This window comes from Nelumbo lutea, chromosome 3, assembly GCF_056320005.1.
Source record: "Nelumbo lutea isolate HS-2025 chromosome 3, American lotus-T2T, whole genome shotgun sequence".
NCBI classification, from domain to species: Eukaryota; Viridiplantae; Streptophyta; class Magnoliopsida; order Proteales; family Nelumbonaceae; genus Nelumbo; species Nelumbo lutea.
The window spans coordinates 24,731,852-24,752,930 of record NC_142686.1 but is presented as its reverse complement, the minus strand read 5'-3'; the positions used below and the strand labels follow the sequence as shown (position 1 = coordinate 24,752,930).

At 44.3% G+C, this 21,079-nt stretch overlaps 1 protein-coding gene and 1 long non-coding RNA gene across 8 annotated transcripts in view; one reads left to right on the top strand and one right to left on the bottom strand.

The window, feature by feature from the left end:
• The window catches only part of LOC148863692 (LEAF RUST 10 DISEASE-RESISTANCE LOCUS RECEPTOR-LIKE PROTEIN KINASE-like 2.1), a 38,292-nt gene extending 23,989 nt beyond the window's left edge, over positions 1 to 14,303 (top strand). For all 3 annotated transcript variants that reach the window (XM_088978900.1, XM_088978898.1, XM_088978899.1), the window contains exons 2-3: positions 12,971 to 12,997; positions 13,097 to 14,303. In XM_088978900.1, coding sequence (XP_088835026.1) covers positions 12,971 to 12,997; positions 13,097 to 14,220 — 1,151 coding nt within the window. In that variant the 3' untranslated portion in view covers positions 14,221 to 14,303. The remainder of the gene's footprint in view (positions 1 to 12,970; positions 12,998 to 13,096) is intronic.
• A 4,197-nt stretch (positions 14,304 to 18,500) lies between these two features.
• LOC148863691 (uncharacterized) lies at positions 18,501 to 20,606 on the bottom strand. 5 transcript variants are annotated; one of them, XR_016109064.1, is made up of 6 exons: positions 20,274 to 20,606; positions 20,157 to 20,187; positions 20,013 to 20,056; positions 19,606 to 19,914; positions 19,394 to 19,512; positions 18,501 to 19,222 (listed from the first exon to the last, which is right to left on the bottom strand). It is a non-coding gene; the product is annotated as an uncharacterized LOC148863691 (long non-coding RNA). The 5 variants fall into 5 exon arrangements; XR_016109065.1 differs by having other exon boundaries at positions 20,003 to 20,056; positions 20,274 to 20,604; XR_016109063.1 differs by having other exon boundaries at positions 19,606 to 19,933; positions 20,274 to 20,597.
• Positions 20,607 to 21,079: the final 473 nt, after the last annotated feature.

Genomic DNA, 21,079 nt, shown 5'->3' with positions numbered 1-21,079 from the left:
CTTAAATATGATGTTTCACATAGAAACAATAATTTGTAGTGATAAACTCAAAAGTTTCAGGTAGAAAAAAGAATCAACTTTCTCACAAATTTGTATTCTTCATCCAAAACTTTGGCATAGAAACAGCAATTAACGGTTCCCAATACAACATTGATCAATTTAGAATTTCATAAAACTATTGCAATAGGAAACGTGGAGCTTGTAGATTAGATACTGCTTTTCTTTGTTTCATTGTAGATAAGTGTACTTTTACTGTTTACGTTACCGTTTCTGACAATTTTCTAGTTCTACCTTATATTTAGCATTTGTTAATATTTCCTCAAAACCCGTACAAATGTGACACCACACATGACATTTAATTTTTTTTTAAAACCCAATGCTACCCTCATCCCCTTCCTCTCAACCCACCACTCCCTTTCCCCTCCGACCTCTCTCCCTTTCCTCTATCTTCCTTCGACCATCTCCATCAATACCAGATCAGTTCCCAAATCAGCATTCTTACCAACATCAACCCTCCGTTGAGCTCTAGAGCTAACAAACAGAGATTACTCTCCATCAACACCAGATCGGTTCCTAAATCAACAATCTTATTAAGATCAACCCTCTATTGATCTCCTAAGCTAAGAAAGACAATGAACAATTAAACTCTCATCACTCCATTGAGATCCTGAACTAACAAAGAAGACAGGTCACCAGAATCCTCTGCTCTCGTCACTTTGTTCTTCGTCGAAGACGATGAACAGTTAAACTCTCATGAAGTCCTCGCCTTTACCACCTTGTCTTTCATTCGTTGAAGTACACGAAGACCGGCAAGGAAGGAAATAGTTAAACTCGGCCTCAAAGGCTCTCAGAGCTTTGCAAATCATTGAAGGCAGATTAACCCATCTCTGTTTCCTATGCTACAGGCAATCCTGATGTGGTTGCAGATGAATCCCGTCCTGGGTTGGGTCTATTCTTCTGAAACTCTTATTCTGACATAATTCTCATCTTCTTCCCTTGTTTCTTCGTCTTGACACGAACCTAGCCAATGCAGGGTGACTTTCGAGGATGGGGGCTCGGGAGTGTCGAATGTAGAACCTCAAACCGTGCTTAAGATGAGATCTAGTTCTCATCTTCTTCCCTCAAGAATTGGAATGACTCAATCTCCAGCTGAGTCCTTGCCATCACACATCAGTTAATGTTGGTCGCCAGTGGTCTCATAATGGCTAGGGTTCACATGAGAGAAGGTTGGAGGGGAGTTTGAATGAGAGGGAAAAGGCCAACCCGGGCGGGAGCAGCTGGGCATTTAAAGGACTTGGGTTAAGAGTATCGACAACATAGGAGAAAAAGGGCTCCTTGTAGATCGAAGTGGTGAGAAATTAACACCCACCTATCGAAACAAATCATCATCGACAATGAGTACCTACATTGAAGAAGCGGACGACGGGCCAGATCTCAGATCTGTGTTCCTTGCAGATTTGAGATCTCCAACATTTCTCACCGTCGCACCGTCATTCGGAAATTGCAGCGACAAGCGTCGCGAGCGAAGGCGATGGTGCTCTTCTCTATTCTTGGGTGCTCTATTGATCTCCATCCTCATTCGGAAATTGCAGCGACAAGCGTCGCGAGCGAAGGCGATGGTGCTCTTCTCTATTCTTGGGTGCTCTATTGATCTCCATCCTTTGATGGGGTTTTTAAATCCTCTTCTGGTGAAACATTTTGAAAATCCTCTATTGATCTCCATCTAAAGCAAAAGGCAGCAATCTAAGGTTAATCCAGCAGAGATTAGCGGCAGCTGATGTTGTAGTGTTTCCTTTAGAGATTGGTAGCAGCTGCATCGAGAAGAGATCGGTGGCCATCGGCGGCCACTCATCCATGCTAAGGGAACCCGCACATATAGGTTAAAACAAGGGATAAAAAATGTAATTTTATCGATAAAATGTTTGAGTTAAAGGGTAAAATGAACATTTTAGACTTTTTGTATAATGAAGGAAGATTTGGCCCGACCTCACAGTTATGTGATACGTGGCAAAAATAACAGCTCGGCACAAAAGCGAGCCTAAGGCGCGAACACCAAGGGGAGACACCAGCGGACCGAACTCCCTACTGGGGGCCCGAACTCACCCTTGGCCCCAAACCAGAAAGTAATCCGAACTGGCCTACCTTGTAACAATTCGGGATACACTTCACCGAACTGGCCAACCTTGTAACAGTTCGGGATACACTTCACCGAACTGGCCAACCTTGTAACAGTTCGGGATACACCTCGCCGAACTGGCCAACCTTGCAACAGTTCGGGATTCACCTCGCCGAACTGGCCAACCTTGTAACAGTTCGGGGTACACCTTGCCGAATTGGCTGCCCTATACATACCTCCGAACTCAAGACTTCGCCTCGCTCACCACTCCGCATCAGCTTCCTAGCACCAAAACCAAACAAATCGTACCATGCCTGACACTGAGGAAGTCCGTACTCGAGGGCGCCGTACCGGACTGATTTGGGATCTGACACTTGACAGTCGCACTCTAAACGGCCACTTGCCACCGCCACCCAACACCCGACACCGCCATCTCCAGTTAGAGAGACGGTTAGGTAGTGACGGTTCTGTCCCAGTAGAAAGGATGGCGGCCGAATTGACAAACGCAAGGGTAATCATACCCGACCTGACAAGGGCCTCAGAGCGAGTGCGCGAAGTGTATAAAACCCCCTGCCCCCAACAAACAAGGTATGTGAACTTTGCGCTATCTGGTCTACAATTTGCCTTTGAGAGATTACTTACTTGAGCTTCGAAGTTATCACACTGGGTTCCCCCCCGGAGCTCTCATCTTCCCCGTTTCAGGTCCCCCAATGCTCCAGCTCAGAGGCGAGTTCGTTGACAGCTAAGATCGGTCGGATTGCGCTCTATCAATTGGCGCCATCTGTGGAACGCTTCTAAAAGCCTCCCTCTAAATATCTTTTACCTACCCTTCTTTCAAAAACTCCCAACACCCACTCCAACACCGAAATGGCCTCCTCTAGCAGTGTCGGACGTGGAACCGAAATAGCCACTATTGGAGAGCAACTTAATGCTCCGGCGGTGTGCATTGGGCAGTTCACCATCCCCCCTTTCAGTGGATGGGATCCCAAGTTTGAATGTGCCACATGCGGTGGCACCTCTGAACACTCCCTCGCTAAACATCCCTCTCCCACTCCCCGTCGAAACGAACTTCGCGAAACCGACTGTTGTCCCACTAGCAGCCCGCCAAAACCAAATAGATGATTTGATGCAGTGCATGCGGGCAATGCAGGCCCAAATGCAACAATTCCAGCAGCACCAACTACAACACCATGTGTTGCACCACCTCTCCCAACACCATTATCAACAACAATTCCCTCAGCTACCCTTGAACCAGCCACTTCCCCCCCGGCACCTTGTTTCAAAGCCGGTCAAGGCCTCCCCTCAAGGTGGACGACCTCACCAAGGAGAGGCTTCCCGACCGCAGAACCCCCCTAACAGTCAGGCCTCATCCCCGGGCCAAAAACAAAGAAAGATCACTCCCGCCTCGCAGCCTGCGGGTGGGTCAAGAACCTCGCCAACAAAGTCACCTTGGCGCTCCAGGCCCGAGTTCCCACTCACGGAGAACCGCTTCAGCGCCTTGGTAGCAGGCCAGCAATCCAAGCCCATCGAGCTCGGCAACACAGAGGGAAGCAGCGCCAGCACCAGGCCCACTCAAAGAAGGCGCCGGCGAAGTCGCCGAACTGCTACCCGCGTGCTACTCGAGCTCATAGGAAAGGAAGAAACGAGCTCGGGCGAGGTAAAAACCGTCCCCATTCTCTCAGTTCCTTCCCCCCTTTCAGCGGAACTGTTGGCAGTCCCCTTGCCTAGAGATTTCAAACTCCCTTCTCTAGACAAGTATGATGGGTCCTTTGACCCCAACGACCACGTCGACGCGTTTCAGTCGCAAATGCACTTCGCTAGGGCAAGCGAGTCGTGCATGTGCGTGGCCTTCACAACCACCTTCAGAGGGGTGGTTCGCACCTGGTACCGGAACCTAGCTTCCGGGTCAATAAAAAGCTGGCCCCAGTTCGTGCAGATCTTCACTGCGCACTTTATCACCAGCAAAAGGTGTTCCAGAACCGAGGAAAGTATCTTCGGGGTAATCCAAAGGGAGGGAGAACCCATTCAGAGCTACATCAAACGGTTCAATGAGGCATGTCTGCAGATCCCTCGGTTAGACCCCACGGTACAGCTCGCCGCGGCCAAAAGGGGTGTGACGCACAAAGAATTCAAATGGCACATGGTGACCAGCCAGCCAGCAACCGTGGCCGACTTCCTCAAGCTCGCGGACAAGTTTATGAGAACAGAGAAAGAGAGATCAACCAGAGAAACGAAGGCGGTGTTGAAAAAAGAAAAATAGAAAGCGAGCCCTCCAACCTCGGCGACAGAAGAGGCCACAACCGAGATGCGAAGCCAAGTCAGTCGTCCCGAGCTCCCCTAGCAGTTCGGACGGATTACACGCCATTGAACACAAGGCGAACCAAGATCCTGATGACGATCAAGGACGCCCCTTACGTAAAGTGGCCACCTCGCCTGAAGAGCAACCCCAACGAGCGGAACAAAAATTTATATTGTAGTTTCCATAAAGATCACGGTCATAGTACCGAGCAATGTAATAATCTCCACGACGAGATAGAAGGACTCATTCGTCATGGGTACTTAAGAAATTTTGTACATTATGACAATAGTAATAAAGCAGGTCGGCAAGGGGAACGCGGGAAGGATGTCCCCGAGCCGAGCAACAAACCGGCCGAAGCCTTGCAGCGACCTCCCCTAGAAGAAAGGCCAATTCGGGGAACCATCCACATGATAGTGGGTGGTTTGGTGGTGGCAGGATGCACTTCGGCGGCAGCAAGGACGTCAGTTCGCGAAGCAACCCGAAAGGAGCAGAACCCTCCCAAGAGGCCAAAGAAGGAAGACCCGATCTTTTTTACAGAAGACGACGCGCGAGGTGTTCAATGCCCCCACGACGACGCGCTCGTCATAAAGCTAAGGATCAGCGACTTCGAAGTCCGGCGCGTACTGGTAGACTCAGGTAGTTCGGTGGACATACTATTCAAATCGGCGTTCGACCAATTGCAGTTGCAGAAAAGCGATTTGAAACCCGCTCACACTCCTCTGGTAGGCTTCAGCGAAGAGGAAGTCAGGCCCTTGGGAAAAATAACAGTACCTGTGGAAGTCGGCACATGACCGTGCGCGGTAAGACTCAACCATGATTTCCTGGTGGTCGCGACCCCCTCCCCATACAACACCATAATAGGGCGATCAATTACACATATTCTACATGCAGTGGTCTTCACCTATTATCTGGCAATGAAGTTCCCCACGGACTTCGGTGTGGGGTAGCGCGGGGTGACCAACTCAAGTCCCGCAAGTGCTATGTTGCCGCCCTAAAGGGAAAAAACAAGGCAGCCAATGACCTCGAACTAGAGCGATCGGCAGAGCAAGGCGAGGAACGAGCTTCACCCACTGAGGAGCCTTTGCAAACTGAACTGTCAGACCCATTAGACAGAAGAAACGCAACTTAGCCCCGGAGCGCTGGAGGGCGGTCGACGACGAAGTCGAAAAGCTCCTCGCAGCGGACTTCATAAGGGAAGTTCATTACCCGAGCTAGGTAGCCAACCCAGTGCTGGTGAAAAAAGCCAACGGCAAGTGGCGCATGTGGGTCGACTACACCGATCTGAACCGAGCTTGCCCAAAAGACTGCTTCCCCTGCCCCGAATTGACCGCCTCGTGGACACGACCTCGGGACACGAGCTGCTAAGCTTCCTGGACGCCTACTCAAGCTACAACCAGATTAAGATGGACCAGTCCGACCAAGAAAAAACCAGCTTCATTACCGAGTTCAGCCTGTACTGTTACAAGGTCATGCCCTTCGGACTAAAGAATGCTGGTGCGACCTTTCAAAGACTTGTAAATAAACTTTTTCGGCCTTTAATTGACACGAAAATCGAATGTTATGTAGACGACATTGTCGTCAAAACACAGTTTTCGCGAGAATTAATAAGAGACTTGGATTCTGTCTTCCAAATTCTACATCAGTATAACATGAGACTAAACCCAAACAAGTGTGTATTCGGTGTCACCTCGGGTAAGTTCCTAGGGTACATTGTCAACCGGCGTGGCATTGAGGCCAACCCGGACAAAATAAAGGCCATCCTTGATATGAGACCACATCGGAAAGTAAAAGAAGTTCAAAGGCTAAACGGCCGCATAGCCGCCCTGAGCCGCTTCATGTCCAAGTCGGCAGACCGCTGCCTGCCTTTCTTCAAGGCAATCAAAGGCAAAGGGTTCGAATGGACCCGAGATTTCCAGCTCGCGTTCGACGAGGTAAAGACTTATCTCGCCACCGTACCGACCTTAGCCAGACCCGAGGAGGGCGAGGTCCTAGAACTGTACCTCTCGGCGAGTGACGAAGTGATCAGTTCAGTATTAGTAAAACAAGTAGATCGGGTCCAATGGCCCGTCTATTATGTTAGTAAAATTCTGTAGGGAGCAGAAACAAGGTATCCGCAGACTTCCAAGCTCACACCGTCATTGTCTTAACCGACAAACCCCCAAGACAAGTTTTGCTGAAGCCCGAGGTCTCCGGTAGGCTGACGAAATGGGCCATTGAACTCAGCGAGTACGATCTCCAGTACAAACCCTGGACCGCAATTAAGGCCCAAGCTTTGGCAGATTTTATCGCCAAGTGCACTTTCAGCCACGAAGCCCTACAGGTCGAGCCTAAGGTCCCAAGTTCGGGTGAACTTGGAGCTCCCGAGCCAATAGTCTGAACCCCATGAAGTAGCAATAAGTGTGGCATCTCTCCTAGTCAGGCGAAACGCGAACTGGGATGAGGAGCCCTGAATCCTTCACGTGGATGGTTCCTCGAACCAGTAAGGCAGCAAGGCTGGAATAGTCTTATGCGGCCCGGGCGGCACAAAATTAGAGTACGCACTACGCTTTGAGTTCGCGGCATCCAACAACGAGACAGAGTACGAAGCACTGATAGCTGGGCTGGACCTAGCGCGAAAGGTGAAGGCAAAGCACTTGGTCATCTGTAGCGATTCCCAGCTCGCGGTCAACCAAGTTACGGGCAAGTATGAAGCACGCGAGCTCTCCATGATCGCATATTTGGCAAAAGTAAAAGAGGCCCTGTTCAACTTCTAGTCACACTTCATCAGGCAAATCCCGAGGTTAGAGAACACTGAGGCCGACGCTCTGTCCCGATTAGCCAGCACAAGTCACAACAACATGAGAACTGTGTACATAGAGGACTTACCTCGGCTAGTATTCTCGGGGGGGCAGAGGAGGTCGCTCCCGTCCTGGAAGCAGAGCCGAGCTGGATCGACCCACTCGCGAGCTTCTTGATAGACGGAACCCTCCCTGCAGAACGCAATGCGGCCAAAAGGGTGCAGCACCAGGCAGCCAAATACGTCCTAATAGACGAACGGTTATACCGACGATCCTACACGATCCCCTACTTGCGTTGCCTGCGACCTGCTGAAGCTGAGTTCGTACTCCGCGACACTCATGTAGGCCTGTGCGGTGGACACTTGCGGAGCAGAGCACTCGCCCAAAAAGCACTCCGACAAGGATACTATTGGCCAACGATGAAGGCAGAAGCTGTCGAGCTCGTCAGAAAATGTGACAAGTGTCAGAAGCACGCCAATCTCCACCATCAGCCTGCCTCCGACCTCAAATACCTCGCCAGCCCATGGCCCTTTGCACAATGGGGCATCGACCTCCTGGAGCCATTCCCACCAGCAACAGGCGGAAGAAAATTCCTAGTTGTTGCAGTAGACTACTTTACGAAGTGGATAGAAGTCGAACCTCTGGCAACTGTTACGGCCCGAAACATACAGAACTTCTTTTGGAAGAATATAGTATGTCGTTTCAGGTTACCTCGGGTACTAATTTCTAACAACGGCAAGCAATTCGAGGATATCAAGTTCCAAGAGTGGTGCCAGAACATGGGGATTCGGCAAAACTTCACATCAGTCACGCACCCGCAGGCAAATGGTCAGACGGAAGTAATGAACCGAGCCATCCTGCGCGGACTGAAAGCACGTCTGGATTGAGCTAAGGGATTGTGGGCCGAAGAGCTACCAAATGTCTTGTGGGCTCACCGAACTACAGAAAAAACCGCCATGGGAGAAACCCCCTTCAACCTCACCTATGGCACTGAAGCAGTGATCCCGGCGGGAATCGAAGTACCAACATTGCGACTAGAAACATACGACGATCGGACAAACGGAGATGAGTTACGCACCAACCTTGACCTAATGGATGAGGTAAGGGACATCGCGCACATCCGGACAGTGGCTTACCAACAGCAGGTAGCTCGCTACTACAATGCCAGAGTAAAGCAATGAAGCTTCCGAGTCGGCAACCTGGTCCTTCGTAAGATTATGGTGTCCGAACCCGGCGTGGGCAAACTTGGACCAAGCTGGGAAGGGCCCTATAAATTAAAGAGAGCGCTCGGGGGGGCATACGAACTCGAAACTTTGGAAGGCAAACAAGTACCTTGAGCATGGAACATCGTGAACCTAAGGCGATACTACCTATAAACCGCCAAGCGAGGTGGGCGAAATCAGGTCCTATGGAACACGATGCAAGCCAAGAACCTCGACGCAAACAAGCAAAGAAATGGGCATATTATCAGCTCGAAAAAAAAAAACAGCTCGCTGCAAAAGCCTCCGTGACAAAACAGGTCGCGAAAGTATAATAACCCGGACAAGAAAAGTGGCATATTATCAGTTAGAGAAAGAATCAGTTCAGGACAAAGGAACACTTGGGCAAAAGGATTACCTATTCCGTTGCAAGAAATAGGAGTAAATTGGCCATCAGAAGGCACTTCAAAAAAAAATTATCTTTACATGCCCGGAGCTACTTCTTCGCCATCAGAAGGCACTTCAACAACACCCGAAGGCCCTGCCTCTCCTTCAGAGTCCGGCTTGCCATCAGCAGCATTGGCCATCTCCTGAGTTATGCGCGAGGTGGATATGACACTAACATCGAGGTCAGGGTATGTGTTCCGGATCATCCACCTCAGTTTGAACCCCCTTCTGTAAGAATCCACCATCAGATCATCAAAACGCGGAGAGGCAATGTAGTCTTCAACGGCCTTCTTCTTGGCGTCTTCAATGCCTTGGGAAAAAATCTGTGTTTTCTCCTTAATGTTCTCTTCAAGATACTCGACTTGATGTTGCAAATCCAACTTCAAGTCTGCCATGTGCTTGACAACTACCTCCATGGCCTCGGCATCACGCAGAGACCTCGCCTGCCTGGCCATTGCAACGCGAGCAGCCTCTTCGGTAGCATAAGCGGCCGCCTCAGCAGCTCGGGTATTCGCCTCTGCAGCACGGAAAGCCTCTTCAGCAGCATGAGCGACAGCCTCAGCAGCTCGCGCCTGTTGCGAGCTCCTCTCCACTTGGGCTGCTAAGGCATGAATTGAAGAATTCACCTACCAAAAGAAACAAGTGAGCAATGACAGCAAAAGCGACAGAAAATGAAAAAGGCAAACGAAATCTCACTTACCACCATAGCATGTGTTACGGCACGGCAGGCGACCTAGTTCAAAGGAAGATCGGTCCACGCCGCGATCTCCTCAGGGAAAGTAGCCTCCCTACTCTTCTGAAGAGCGTAGTTCGGCGTCAACACGCTCCTGAACTCCCCTTGAGCTCCCGAACCCGAGGGCCCAGCCCGCGTATAAGCGGACCCAGAGTGAGCAGGAGCACTTGAGTATGCAGGAGCGCCCGTATAGGTGGTCTCAACGTAAGGCGCCCCAGCAGCTTCATGAATCGGAGTCACCTCGGGCTCCTTGGGTAGATCCTCCGGCGTGTTGTCTGGAACTTGAGGCTCCTCTTCCGGGGGCAGCTCGGTACGAGTTCGCTTGGCGACCCGCTTCCTCATCTTCATACCTTGGAACAGACGCCCCCCCACGAGTTCTCTCCGCGTCCATCACACCTGCAGAAACGAGTTCGACATTAGAAAAAATAAAGGAACAAGGCAACAAGAAACCGCAATACTAGAAACCTACCCGAACTCAGGTCGGCCGCAATAAGCTTGGCCTCTGTTAAGTAGTGATGGCACTTTAAACCTTGCCATGCCCATTGCCGGAGGCCCTTCACCGTCTCTTTGTCGTGAGTAACACCTGAATCAGGAGTGGCCTCACCCCACCCGGTCTGAAAGGGCCATCCTTGTGCACTTCGCATACCGAAGTAGTCCCGTTTCCACGCTGGGACCTTATTAGGAAGATCGTGCAGAAGCTTAAAGCCCCGGCGAGGAGAAAGGTAATACGCCCGTCTTCCCCCAAGAAGAGAACCCGCCTATCATCGGATGAAGTTGGTCAATGGTGACACCGAAATGGTTTATGACTTCGACGAGAAGGGGGTGGAAAGGAAGTCGCAACCCCGCAGCGAGCTGCTCTCGAAAAATCATGATCTCATCAGGACCGTGTTCCCAAGGAAAGCTACCCGACGGAATAAAATATGTATACCCCCCAGGCAGATTGTAAGACATAAGTATAGATTGAAGCCCCTCGGGCATCATGGTCGAGGGACCAAACCTGTCTAGCATCCGACCTCGGCGAGAGGTAGACGCCAAACTACCCGAAGCGGCTCGGCCTACTAGTTCATAGCCCTCGAATTCCACCTCAGGATCACTGAGATAGTCGGGAGATATGACTCGGTTTGTAGAACCTACGTCAGTCCTACTTGAAGAGTTGTCTGAGCTATCAAAGCTAGGCATTGAGGAAAAGAGATGGATTTAGGAAAGTACTCACCGGAAGAAAGTTTTGAAGGCTCCGGAGACGGGAACAAGCCAAAGAAACCTTGGAGGCTATGTAACCAGCCTAGGCGCGAGCTGAAAAAACTTGGACGCGAGCTCAATAGGCAAACCGCAGAAGTGACAAATCAACTGGGGTCCCCCACTATTTATAGATACAGTAACCAAGAACCGATCGTACAGATCAAAGACGATCCGACGGCCCACATTCGCGTTGGCCGCACGTCCCCTGAGGTCGAGACGTGATTGGCGCACGTCCTTCCAAAAAAAGCGAAACGTCGGCGCACGTCTTTTTGAAACCGACGTCCCGCTGATGCACGTCTTTCTAAAACTGACCGCGCCGCACATCTCTCTGACAAATGCCAGCGCACGTCCAGTAGTGGCGCGCTTTTTTCAAGTTTGAATGACCCACTATCACGTCCCAGTAGCGCGAATTTTTTAAATTCAAAACGCGCGCGGTCAACCATCAACATTTATTAGGTACGTTTCCCGCCTTCTCAGAAACCGAAGAACCCTCGCAAAAGCAACTCGTGCATTCAAGGTTCAAAGGACGGGACAAATCCACCTACTACCTGGCAAAACTCCCCGCGCCAGGGCAAGACCCTTGCACGAGGAGTGGGGGGCAATTGATGAAGGAAGATTTGGCCCGACCTCACAGTTATGCGACACGTGGCAAAAACAACAGCTCGGCACAAAAGCAAGCCTAAGGCGCGAACACCAAGGGGAGACACCAGCTGACCAAACTCCCTACTGGGGGCCCGAACTCACCCTTGGCCCAAAACCAGAAAGTAATCCGAACTGGCCTACCTTGTAACAGTTCGGGATACACTTCACCGAACTGGCCAACCTTGTAACAGTTCGGGATACACTTCACCGTGCTGGCCAACCTTGCAACAGTTCGGGATTCACCTCGCCGAACTGGCCAACCTTGTAACAGTTCGGGGTACCTCGCCGAACTAGCCAACCTTGTAACAGTTCAGGGTACATCTCGCCGAACTGGCCAACCTTGTAACAGTTCGGGATACACCTCGCCGAATTGGCCCGCCCTATACATACCTCCGAACTCAAGACTTCGCCTCACTCACCACTCTGCGTCAGCTTCCGAGCACCAAAACCAAACAAATCGTACCATGCCTGACACTGAGGAAGTCCGTACCCGAGGGCGTTGCACCGGACTAACTTGGGATCTGACGCTTGACGGCCGCACTCTAAACGGCCGCACTCTAAAGTTCAGTTAGAGAGACGGTTAGGCAGTGACGGTTCTGTCCCAGCAGAAAGAACGGCGGCCAAATTGACAGACGCAAGGGTAATCATACCCGACCTGACAAGGGCCTCGGAGCGAGTGGGCAAAGTGATTATAAAACCCCCTGCCCCCAACAAACAAGGTATGTGAACTTTGCGCTATCTGGTCTACAATTTGCCTTTGAGAGATTACTGACTTGAGGTTCGGAGTTATCACACCGTGTTCCCCCCCGGAGCTCTCATCTTCCCAGTTTTAGGTCCCCCGATGCTCCAGCTCAGAGGTGAGTTCGTTGACAGCTAAGACCGGCCGGATTGCACTCTATCACTGTCCATGTTTAACAACATGATAAGATTTAGGTAATTGTAGAAATAGTAGGAGTAGCATCAGTCAATTTTTAAACAGTAAGATTTAGGTAATTGTAGAAATAGTAGGAGTAGCATCAGTCAATTTTTAAACAGTAAGTATACACTTGTTCAATTAACTAAACTATAAGGATAGTTTAAGAAATTTACCAATATATTAATTATACATCTACAAATAACAGAAAAAATTGAATGGTCTACTTTCATTAATGTGTACTACTTCTTTCTGTTTGGGCCATTACATATGGTGTAGGGTTTGCTTGATGACAAAAGCATCATGAGTATTGATCATGTGATGACAAGGGAATCCTTTTTACTCAGAGGTCCACAGGACTTGAAGATCTGAAACTGTCTTAGTTCTTGCATTTCTTTACTTTATGGTTATGAGCATCGATCTAAACTCTATATATTGTCACATGCCGAGCCTTTATGCAGGATTATATCATTCATCTGTTATCCCTTGGATTGACAATTTCATTCAACCTGATAGGCTATAATTTTGAGATCTTGCAAAATAAGTTTCAAGTAATCCGATTATGCTTTCTAACGATATGTTATCTCGTCTTTATTCTGCTGCAGGGAAAACAGGAAATTGGGTTGCAATAGGTAGCACACCTAGCAAAGTCTAATTTCTTCTATTCATTCTCCATTCACCCATTGATTTACATCTCTGTCTGTCTCATTATCTCCTTTCATTGCCCACAGCTGCCTCAACTGGAGGAGGTTTTGCTCTTATCGCAATAATAATTATATTCTGTTGGATGAGAAAGAAAATCTCTTCAGATAATTTAATTCTCTCTCGAAACGAGAAAACAAAGAATATTCAAAAGGTAGAAGCGTTCCTAAAGAGTTATGGATCCTTGACTCCAACAAGATACAAGTATTCAGATGTCAAGAGAATGACGAATTGCTTCAAAGATAAATTAGGCCAAGGAGGTTATGGTGGTGTATTCAAAGGAAAACTAAGTGATGGTCGTCTCGTGGCTGTGAAAGTATTGAGTGAATTCAAAGGCAATGGAGAGGAGTTCATTAATGAGGTTGCAAGCATTAGCAGGACTTCCCACGTTAATATTGTCACTCTCCTAGGTTTTTGCATCGAGGGACACAAAAGAGCTCTGATCTATGAGTTCATGCCGAAAGGATCTCTTGAAAAATTTATTTATGGTGGAACACCAACAGAAACTCCTCACCTCGAATTTGAAATACTACACAAAATTGCAGTCGGAATTGCTCAAGGGCTAGAGTACTTGCACCGTGGTTGTACGACGCGAATAGTACATTTTGACATAAAGCCACATAACATTCTTTTAGATGACAACTTTTGGCCGAAGATCTCTGACTTTGGGCTTGCAAGACTATGCCCCAGAAACCAAAGTATACTATCGATGACAGGTGCCAGAGGGACTGCAGGATACATTGCACCAGAAGTGTTCTCCAGAAACTTTGGAAGGGTCTCGCATAAATCGGATGTGTATAGCTATGGTATGATGATTCTAGAAATGGTTGGAGGAAGGAAAAATATTCAGGTGGAAGTCGATAATACAAGCGAAATTTATTTTCCACACTGGATTTATAAGCGTCTTGGGCTAGAAGAGGATTTAGGATTGCATGGAATTACAAATAATATGGAAGGTGAAATTGCTAGAAAGATGATTTTGGTGGGTTTGTGGTGCATACAAATAGACCCAGCAGATCGGCCATCGATGAGTAAGGTGCTAGAAATGTTAGAAAGAAATGCTGATAGTCTACAAATCCCACCTAAGCCCTTCCTGTCATCCCCACCAAGATCACCAACAAGATTTTCGACCGTGTCAATATCATGGAGTTAGTAAATGTAGTTGCATTTTTAAGCTTATCCTGTAGCTATGGCAAAGTACGTACGTAGTACATTATTTCTTCACATTATCTTTTACACGTGTTTTTCACATTATCTTCACATTATCTCCTAGGTTTTTACACTGCTGGAAATGGCTGATAATCTCACGGATAGAATAAGGAATACTTGAATAGTTAATGCATGCCTAAAAAAGATAAGTGAACAAATGAAATCAGAAAAGATGTTGCCTTACAATAGTAGATTATGTTAAAATAAATACAAAAACATGAAATCTTACATGAGTCGCCCTGTTTTAAACTTGCACATAAAAGGACAAGATTATTATTGATTGGTTGTATAACTTGTTAAAGGTGAATGATCAATTTTAATTTCATGTTATTATTTAATTTAATCATAATCATGGTTTGTTTGGTTCGCAGTTAGAATTGGAATCGGAATTAGAATTGGAATGGTCCATTCCCATAATTCATTTGGTTCAGACAAGAATGAGAATGGGAATTAAAATCAGAAGGAATGAGATTTATTCCTGAGGGGTAGAGAATGGCCATTTCCTCAAATGGGGAAATGGGATTCCGATTCCTCCCAATCAAACAGTTAGAATCGGAATAGTCCATTTTGATTCCGATTCCAAACCCCCTATTTCCACGAACCAAACGGGGCCTCAATCATAATGGCATTCATCATACTGTACAGCTAGGTGGGATACCAATGATTTTTTCAAAGCATATATTCACTTCTAGTTCGTCAAAATCTGAGAAAGGAAAATGGTTATAGGCTTATAGCCTTCAGGGAATATCTTCAACAGGTTGAGACAAGTCTTCTATGGTTCACTCCAGGTGGCCTTTAAATCACCTCATTATTTGTTGTATGAATCCCACTTTAGAGGTGTGTATCCCCTAGTGAAGTAGATCCATAATTACCTAATGACGTAGATTCGCATCCTTGAGGCAGATTCACAACTGTGCTATCCCCATATAACAACACTCTTAGAGCTATAATGTGGGTTGGCCTACTTTTGTGGGCCGTGTTGACATGCAGGCCTTGGTGGGTCGTTACTGTTCAGCACAAATTCTCTAAGGTCATGTTCGCTTTTTGGTAAGTTATTTATCCGGTTAAGTGTTTTCCAGTAAAGACTTATCCGGGTAATTGTATTTACCTATTTTTTTTTTATTTTCCATATAAATAATGGAATGACCATTTTAACCATAAAAGTCCATTATTAAAAGGACACTTTGTTCCATTCAAGTGTTAGCAACTCTTCCCCCCCAGGTGGGAAAGTTATTTATCCAACTATGAGATGGGTCTCATTTACCCAGGTAAGTGGTACCCAGGAAAATAAACTTTCCTTGGTCCCCACATAAATCTGAAAAACAAAAACATAGGATTCTTGGTCAATGAGAGTCAAAATCCCATTGACCAACTTTCCCCCCTCTCAAAATCAAGAAAAAGAACACCCCCAAAGAGGGAAGCCCAGCATGGCCCAAGGCCCAAATCCTAGCTAGCATGTGCTGGCCCAAACAGACAAGTTTGCCTTTTTGACTTTCTTTGTTTTTTATAAGTAAAGATGACAAAGAATTAACAAAAAAATACAAAATAGTAACAAAAATGCAATCGCTTAACAAATTAAAAAAAAAAATAATTGGTCATGCCGACATGGTCTAATTATACTGGCCATGCCATGCCAACCTACAGGACTCATGCTCATTTTACAATTCTAAACACACCTATAAAAATGCAATTACCTAGATAATTGTATTTACCTATATGCTTTTATTTCCGGGTAAATAAGAAGATGACCATTTTATCTCTAAAAAGTCATTATTAAAAGGGGCAAATAATTCTCAGGCAAATAAGACACCATGATCATTTTAGCCATTAAAATGGACCACTTTAAACCCTAAAAAATCTCTTAGTTAGAAAATAAATTTTGTTAATCTTAAAGTAAATTACTTCAAGGATTTTATCAAATTAGAGTAATTAAAATAACAATAGTTAATTTAATAGTAAATAATTAACAAAAATTAAGAGTAAATTATTACTTAACCACTAACTTAATTGGCGTAAATAGTAAATTAACAATCACTTAATTTACTTAATTAACTTAGTTAACTTAGTAACTCAATTTTCTAATTAAACTAATTAAACTAATTTTTTTAATTATTTTGTTTTACTTCTTTAATAGGAATTTAATTTACTTATTTACCAATTTATCACTTTGGCCACTAGTTTTTGGGTATGGTTTGACCGTCTAGTCCAAATGGATCAACCCAATACATTTTGAAAAATAAAAATATATAATTAAAATAAAAATGACCCAAAATCCATTTATTAGATCGAAAAGTTTAGTGGTTTAACCGTTTAGGTCAATTTGTTGTTGACCAACTCAATGTCTTTTTCTTTTAATTTTAGGCCAAGTACAAAATGGAATTGGACAATTGACTGATTCCTGGATCAAATGGTTCGACACCCAATCAGTGACGATTTTAAAACCATGTAATTAAGTAAATTAACTAATTGATTAAGTAAATTAGGCTAAATAAATAGAGAAATTAAAGAAATTAAGCTAATTAAACTAAATAAGTAAATTAACCCAACTATGTAAATTAAGCAATTCAATAAGTATGGTGGGGATTGGGGATAGGAAAATTTCATCCCATTAGCGGGAACGAGGCAGAGACAAGAAGAGCAAATCCTACCCCGCAGATACCCCGATCTCTGCCCCGTGAGATCCCCATTAATATATATGTATATATGTATATATATATTAATATTTCTTAAAATATAGTTAAATACGCTTAAATCTTTTATAATAGGATTATAAAATTTAATGATTTTATTTTATTTTTTAAATAAAATAAAAAGCAAAAACAAAATGATTAATATTATAAAAAATCACAAGGAATGGAAATCCATGCTAGGATGGGAATCCCCATGAAGGCGGGCATGGGGATAACCTTGTCTCCCTTAGCAGGGACAAGGACGAGGGCGGGGATGGGATTTTCGTAGGGATTTGGGAGAGGCTCCCCGTTAAGGGTATCAACGGTATTTAAAAATCCAATTTCGAATTCGATATTCGACATAATTGAATCAAATTCAGATAATTCAAAACTCTAATTGATCGAATTTGGATATCCTATTTTTACCGAATAGTTAATTAGATTTGAATTCGGATATGACCTGATTCGATTCAATAAATATCCAAATTCAACCGATTATTTAATTCTTATATATAATATAAAAATTTTTATATAATTTATATATAATAATTAAATTATATAAAAATTTTATATATTTATATACTTTATATCAATAAAATATTTATTAATTATCTAAAATAACTAATCAATTAAATCGAATATTCAAATATTTAATTGAATCTGAATTCAGATATTAATTTTCAATATCCGCCAGATATCGAATCAAATTCAGATATCAGATTCAAATTCAGATGTTGCTTGATCTTATTCGAATTCGATCAATTTATACCCCTACTCCCCATCCCCGTTCCGCCATTTCCCTTTGCCATTCTTATTAACCAAGGCCCATCCCACTTTAATATATAACTAGCGAAGTAAGCACAGGAGTGAGAAAATAAAACGTAAAGTAAAAATTGAGTAAGGTTCAACTTCAACTAAATTTGTAAGAAAGATAAACCGATTAATTAAATATATAATTTTATTGTAGAAAAAAACAGACCGAATTAACTTGAAAAAAAACGTACCAAAAAACGAAATTGGATTAATAGGCACTAAATTAGGGTTTCTACTGTTCATGAGAAGAGAAACGAAACTCTATCAAATTTCATAACGTAGACAAATTGAAAAGGCAATTTGATGAGGAAGAATGGCATTATTAGAGAGAGATACCATAAATACCAAAACTTCAATGCATATAGATTCAGAATATCTATGGATTGAATTACAAGAAATTCAGAAAAAAGTAATAAGGCATTTCATCCAAAAAAAGAGAAATTAACCAAAAAAATTAAATCCCAAATGTTCTAAGAAGAAGAAGCCGCTTAATTGTAATGCTACTAGATGCAGTCAATTGCAGTTTTCAAAAATCAATCAAGGATTTATAAGTGGCAGCTGTTTAGTATTGGAATCATCTTGGACTCATCCACCTCTTCAGATCCCAAGCTCCACGACCAATAAAAAAAATAACATGAAAATTATGGATAATGTATTGAAGAAGACATGTTAATGAAAAAACATGAAGTTTCAGTTTTTCACAAATAATTTCCAACTTAAGAAACTTTGCTGAGCATAGTAATTAACAGAGGAAAACCAGCTAATATATTTGGATTCTCAGTACTAATTCCAACAACAAAAATAATTGTACACGTGGCAACTTGTTTTGGTGTTGAACCCCAAAAAAATGTTGGTGTTCTTTATTCGTTCCCTCCTTTTTAATCCTCGGTTCTTCACCACATATTTTCGGAGAAGCCCAAAGCCTTTCTATAGTTCTATTCTTCTATCATCGTCATTATACAAAAGCGGGGATAAGGATCTTATTATGGACATATTATACTGAAAAAGAAAAGAAATAGAAAAACCTTCTCGTTGGATCATCACTGTTATGAATAATGCCATTATGTTGAAATTTTCCCATTAATGGAGAGAGGGTGGCAATGGCAAGAGTGGGGCTCTGTCTTTGTGATGGGGACCATGGGGTTTGGGCTTGGTGCTGCTGGATTGTAGGAAAAGTTGCAATCAGTTTTCCCAGATTGCTTAGATGTTATATCTTAATACAGAATCAGGATTCATAATAGATGTTTTGTGTCTGTGATGACTAACTAAGACAGTTGGAAGTTGGAAGTAAGAAAGAGATTACTGTTCGGTTTCTTCGGAAATCTCCTGCAACACTAAATACTGTAGAGCCGTGGAGAATTTTGCAAATCGCTTTTTGTTTCTTGTGGAGCCACTCCCCGGAGCACTGCCGCTGCTTGTCAGAATGAAGGATCCCGATCCATCCCCGAAATCCAGAGACTCAATCTAATTACATTCTTTTATAAGTCAAACGAAGAAAAAAAAAAACTGGGCGGAATTGGAAAAGTCTGGGAAAAGATTGAAAAGTTGTCAATAAACATGGATGGACTAACAAAAAATGGGTTGGATGGTTTTAGGGATTTATGTTAAGGTTATTAATACATCTTGTAAACTAACCTTCAATGGTAAAAATGGAGGGAATCCACCTCTTGTAAATGAACAACCACCTTGGAGTATCGCCATGGTGGGTATCGAATAACAAGAGCCTGCAAGGCTCTCCTGACGCCAAGCTCTCACTGTTATATATAAAGAGCTAAGAATCAAAAGAAAACAACCAAACAACGCTTCAAGCGAAAAAAAAATGTAGACTATGGGAACAGAATAGTTACTTGGCATGGGCGATGGCATCCCTGCACAAGGCCAGAGTTCGAACCATGGCGAGGTCTCTTCCTCTTGGATTACCCAGTCTCTCTTTACAATTCTTGCAAGTAGAAGTGTGGAGCCAAAACGGCAAAACCGAAACCAGGGTAGTTCTCGGTTCTGAGGAGCATAAACACAAACACATGACTGACTTGACTTACTTGTCATTGAAGAAATCTCCGAAATCATCGATTACAACGGTTGTTGGGTAGGTTCCGAGTTCGTGCAGGTGAAATCCAGCCTAGTATTTGTTGATCCCCTCGTAATCTTCTACATACCTGGCAACGAACAGAAATGCTTGGATAGATGTAAATTATTAGTAAGGAAAAGTGAATTTCTTGATATCCTAGTGGACAATGCTCTCACTCGCACTCACTTCATCCGTATTCGGTTAAACACATCAGACGAGGCATCGATGCCCTGCAAGCAACATTCAAAAATGAATTACTGATTACATTACATACAGATACAGGTTAAAATGGAAAGAAAAACAGAGAGAGTAGTAATAAATGTAAAATACCTGGGATAAGTAAGGGGGTTTGGACTCTAACCTGCGGTGGTTGCAGATGAAGACGACATGACAATGGGTTACTGTAAGCGGAATTAAAAGCGAACTGGAAGAGGAGGGATGTCTTACCGCATGAGGGAGGCCCTGAATGGAGCACCATTTGGCTGCTGCTGCATCCTTTTCCTTCTCGATGTGTTGTTTCGTGGATAAGAAGAAGAACCTCTCTACCATTCTCCCAGCAATTTGGGTGCGAATGTTAAGCAGGGTTTGGGGTGTGCCGAACTCATAGGAACTAAAGAACACATGAACTCCGAGTAAGTTACACTGATATGATTCATTTCAAGTTTTCAACTGTACCAGAGAGGAAGAGGGACTAGGACGAGAGAGTGAGAGAAGAGGGAAGAGGGAAGCAGGGGAGAAAGACGTGTCAGCTACATTGGGAAGGCCCATCTCGCAGTTTTCGCACGAAGAAAATGAATACACATGCCGATACCGCAAGAAGAGAAGGCCACGTCGCCTTAACGAAGGCCCATTCTGTGTTTAGGATATACTAGCGAAATTATCCGTACTGAGCACGGGTTTTTATATTTGTATATTTTTAATTTTTTTGTTGAAAGTGTTTTGTTTGATTATGCTTGTTATTAATGCATACCTTCTCCGTTAATTGAATAATTAAATTCAGTGTAAGAGACTTTGGGAGATATTAACTATATTTGGTTGGTGCAGTGATATATAACATTACTAGATTTTTTATCTATATTAATTTAGACAATATACCAAATTATAAAATTATTGAATATATATGATACTAAAAATGCATATATATTGAATCTTGAAAAGTGAAGGATGTGTTCAGATATATGGTTAAAGGCGGTGTTGATATCATGTATTTATCTATATATTCTTTCCTTTTTTTTTTATTTTATTCCTCTCCT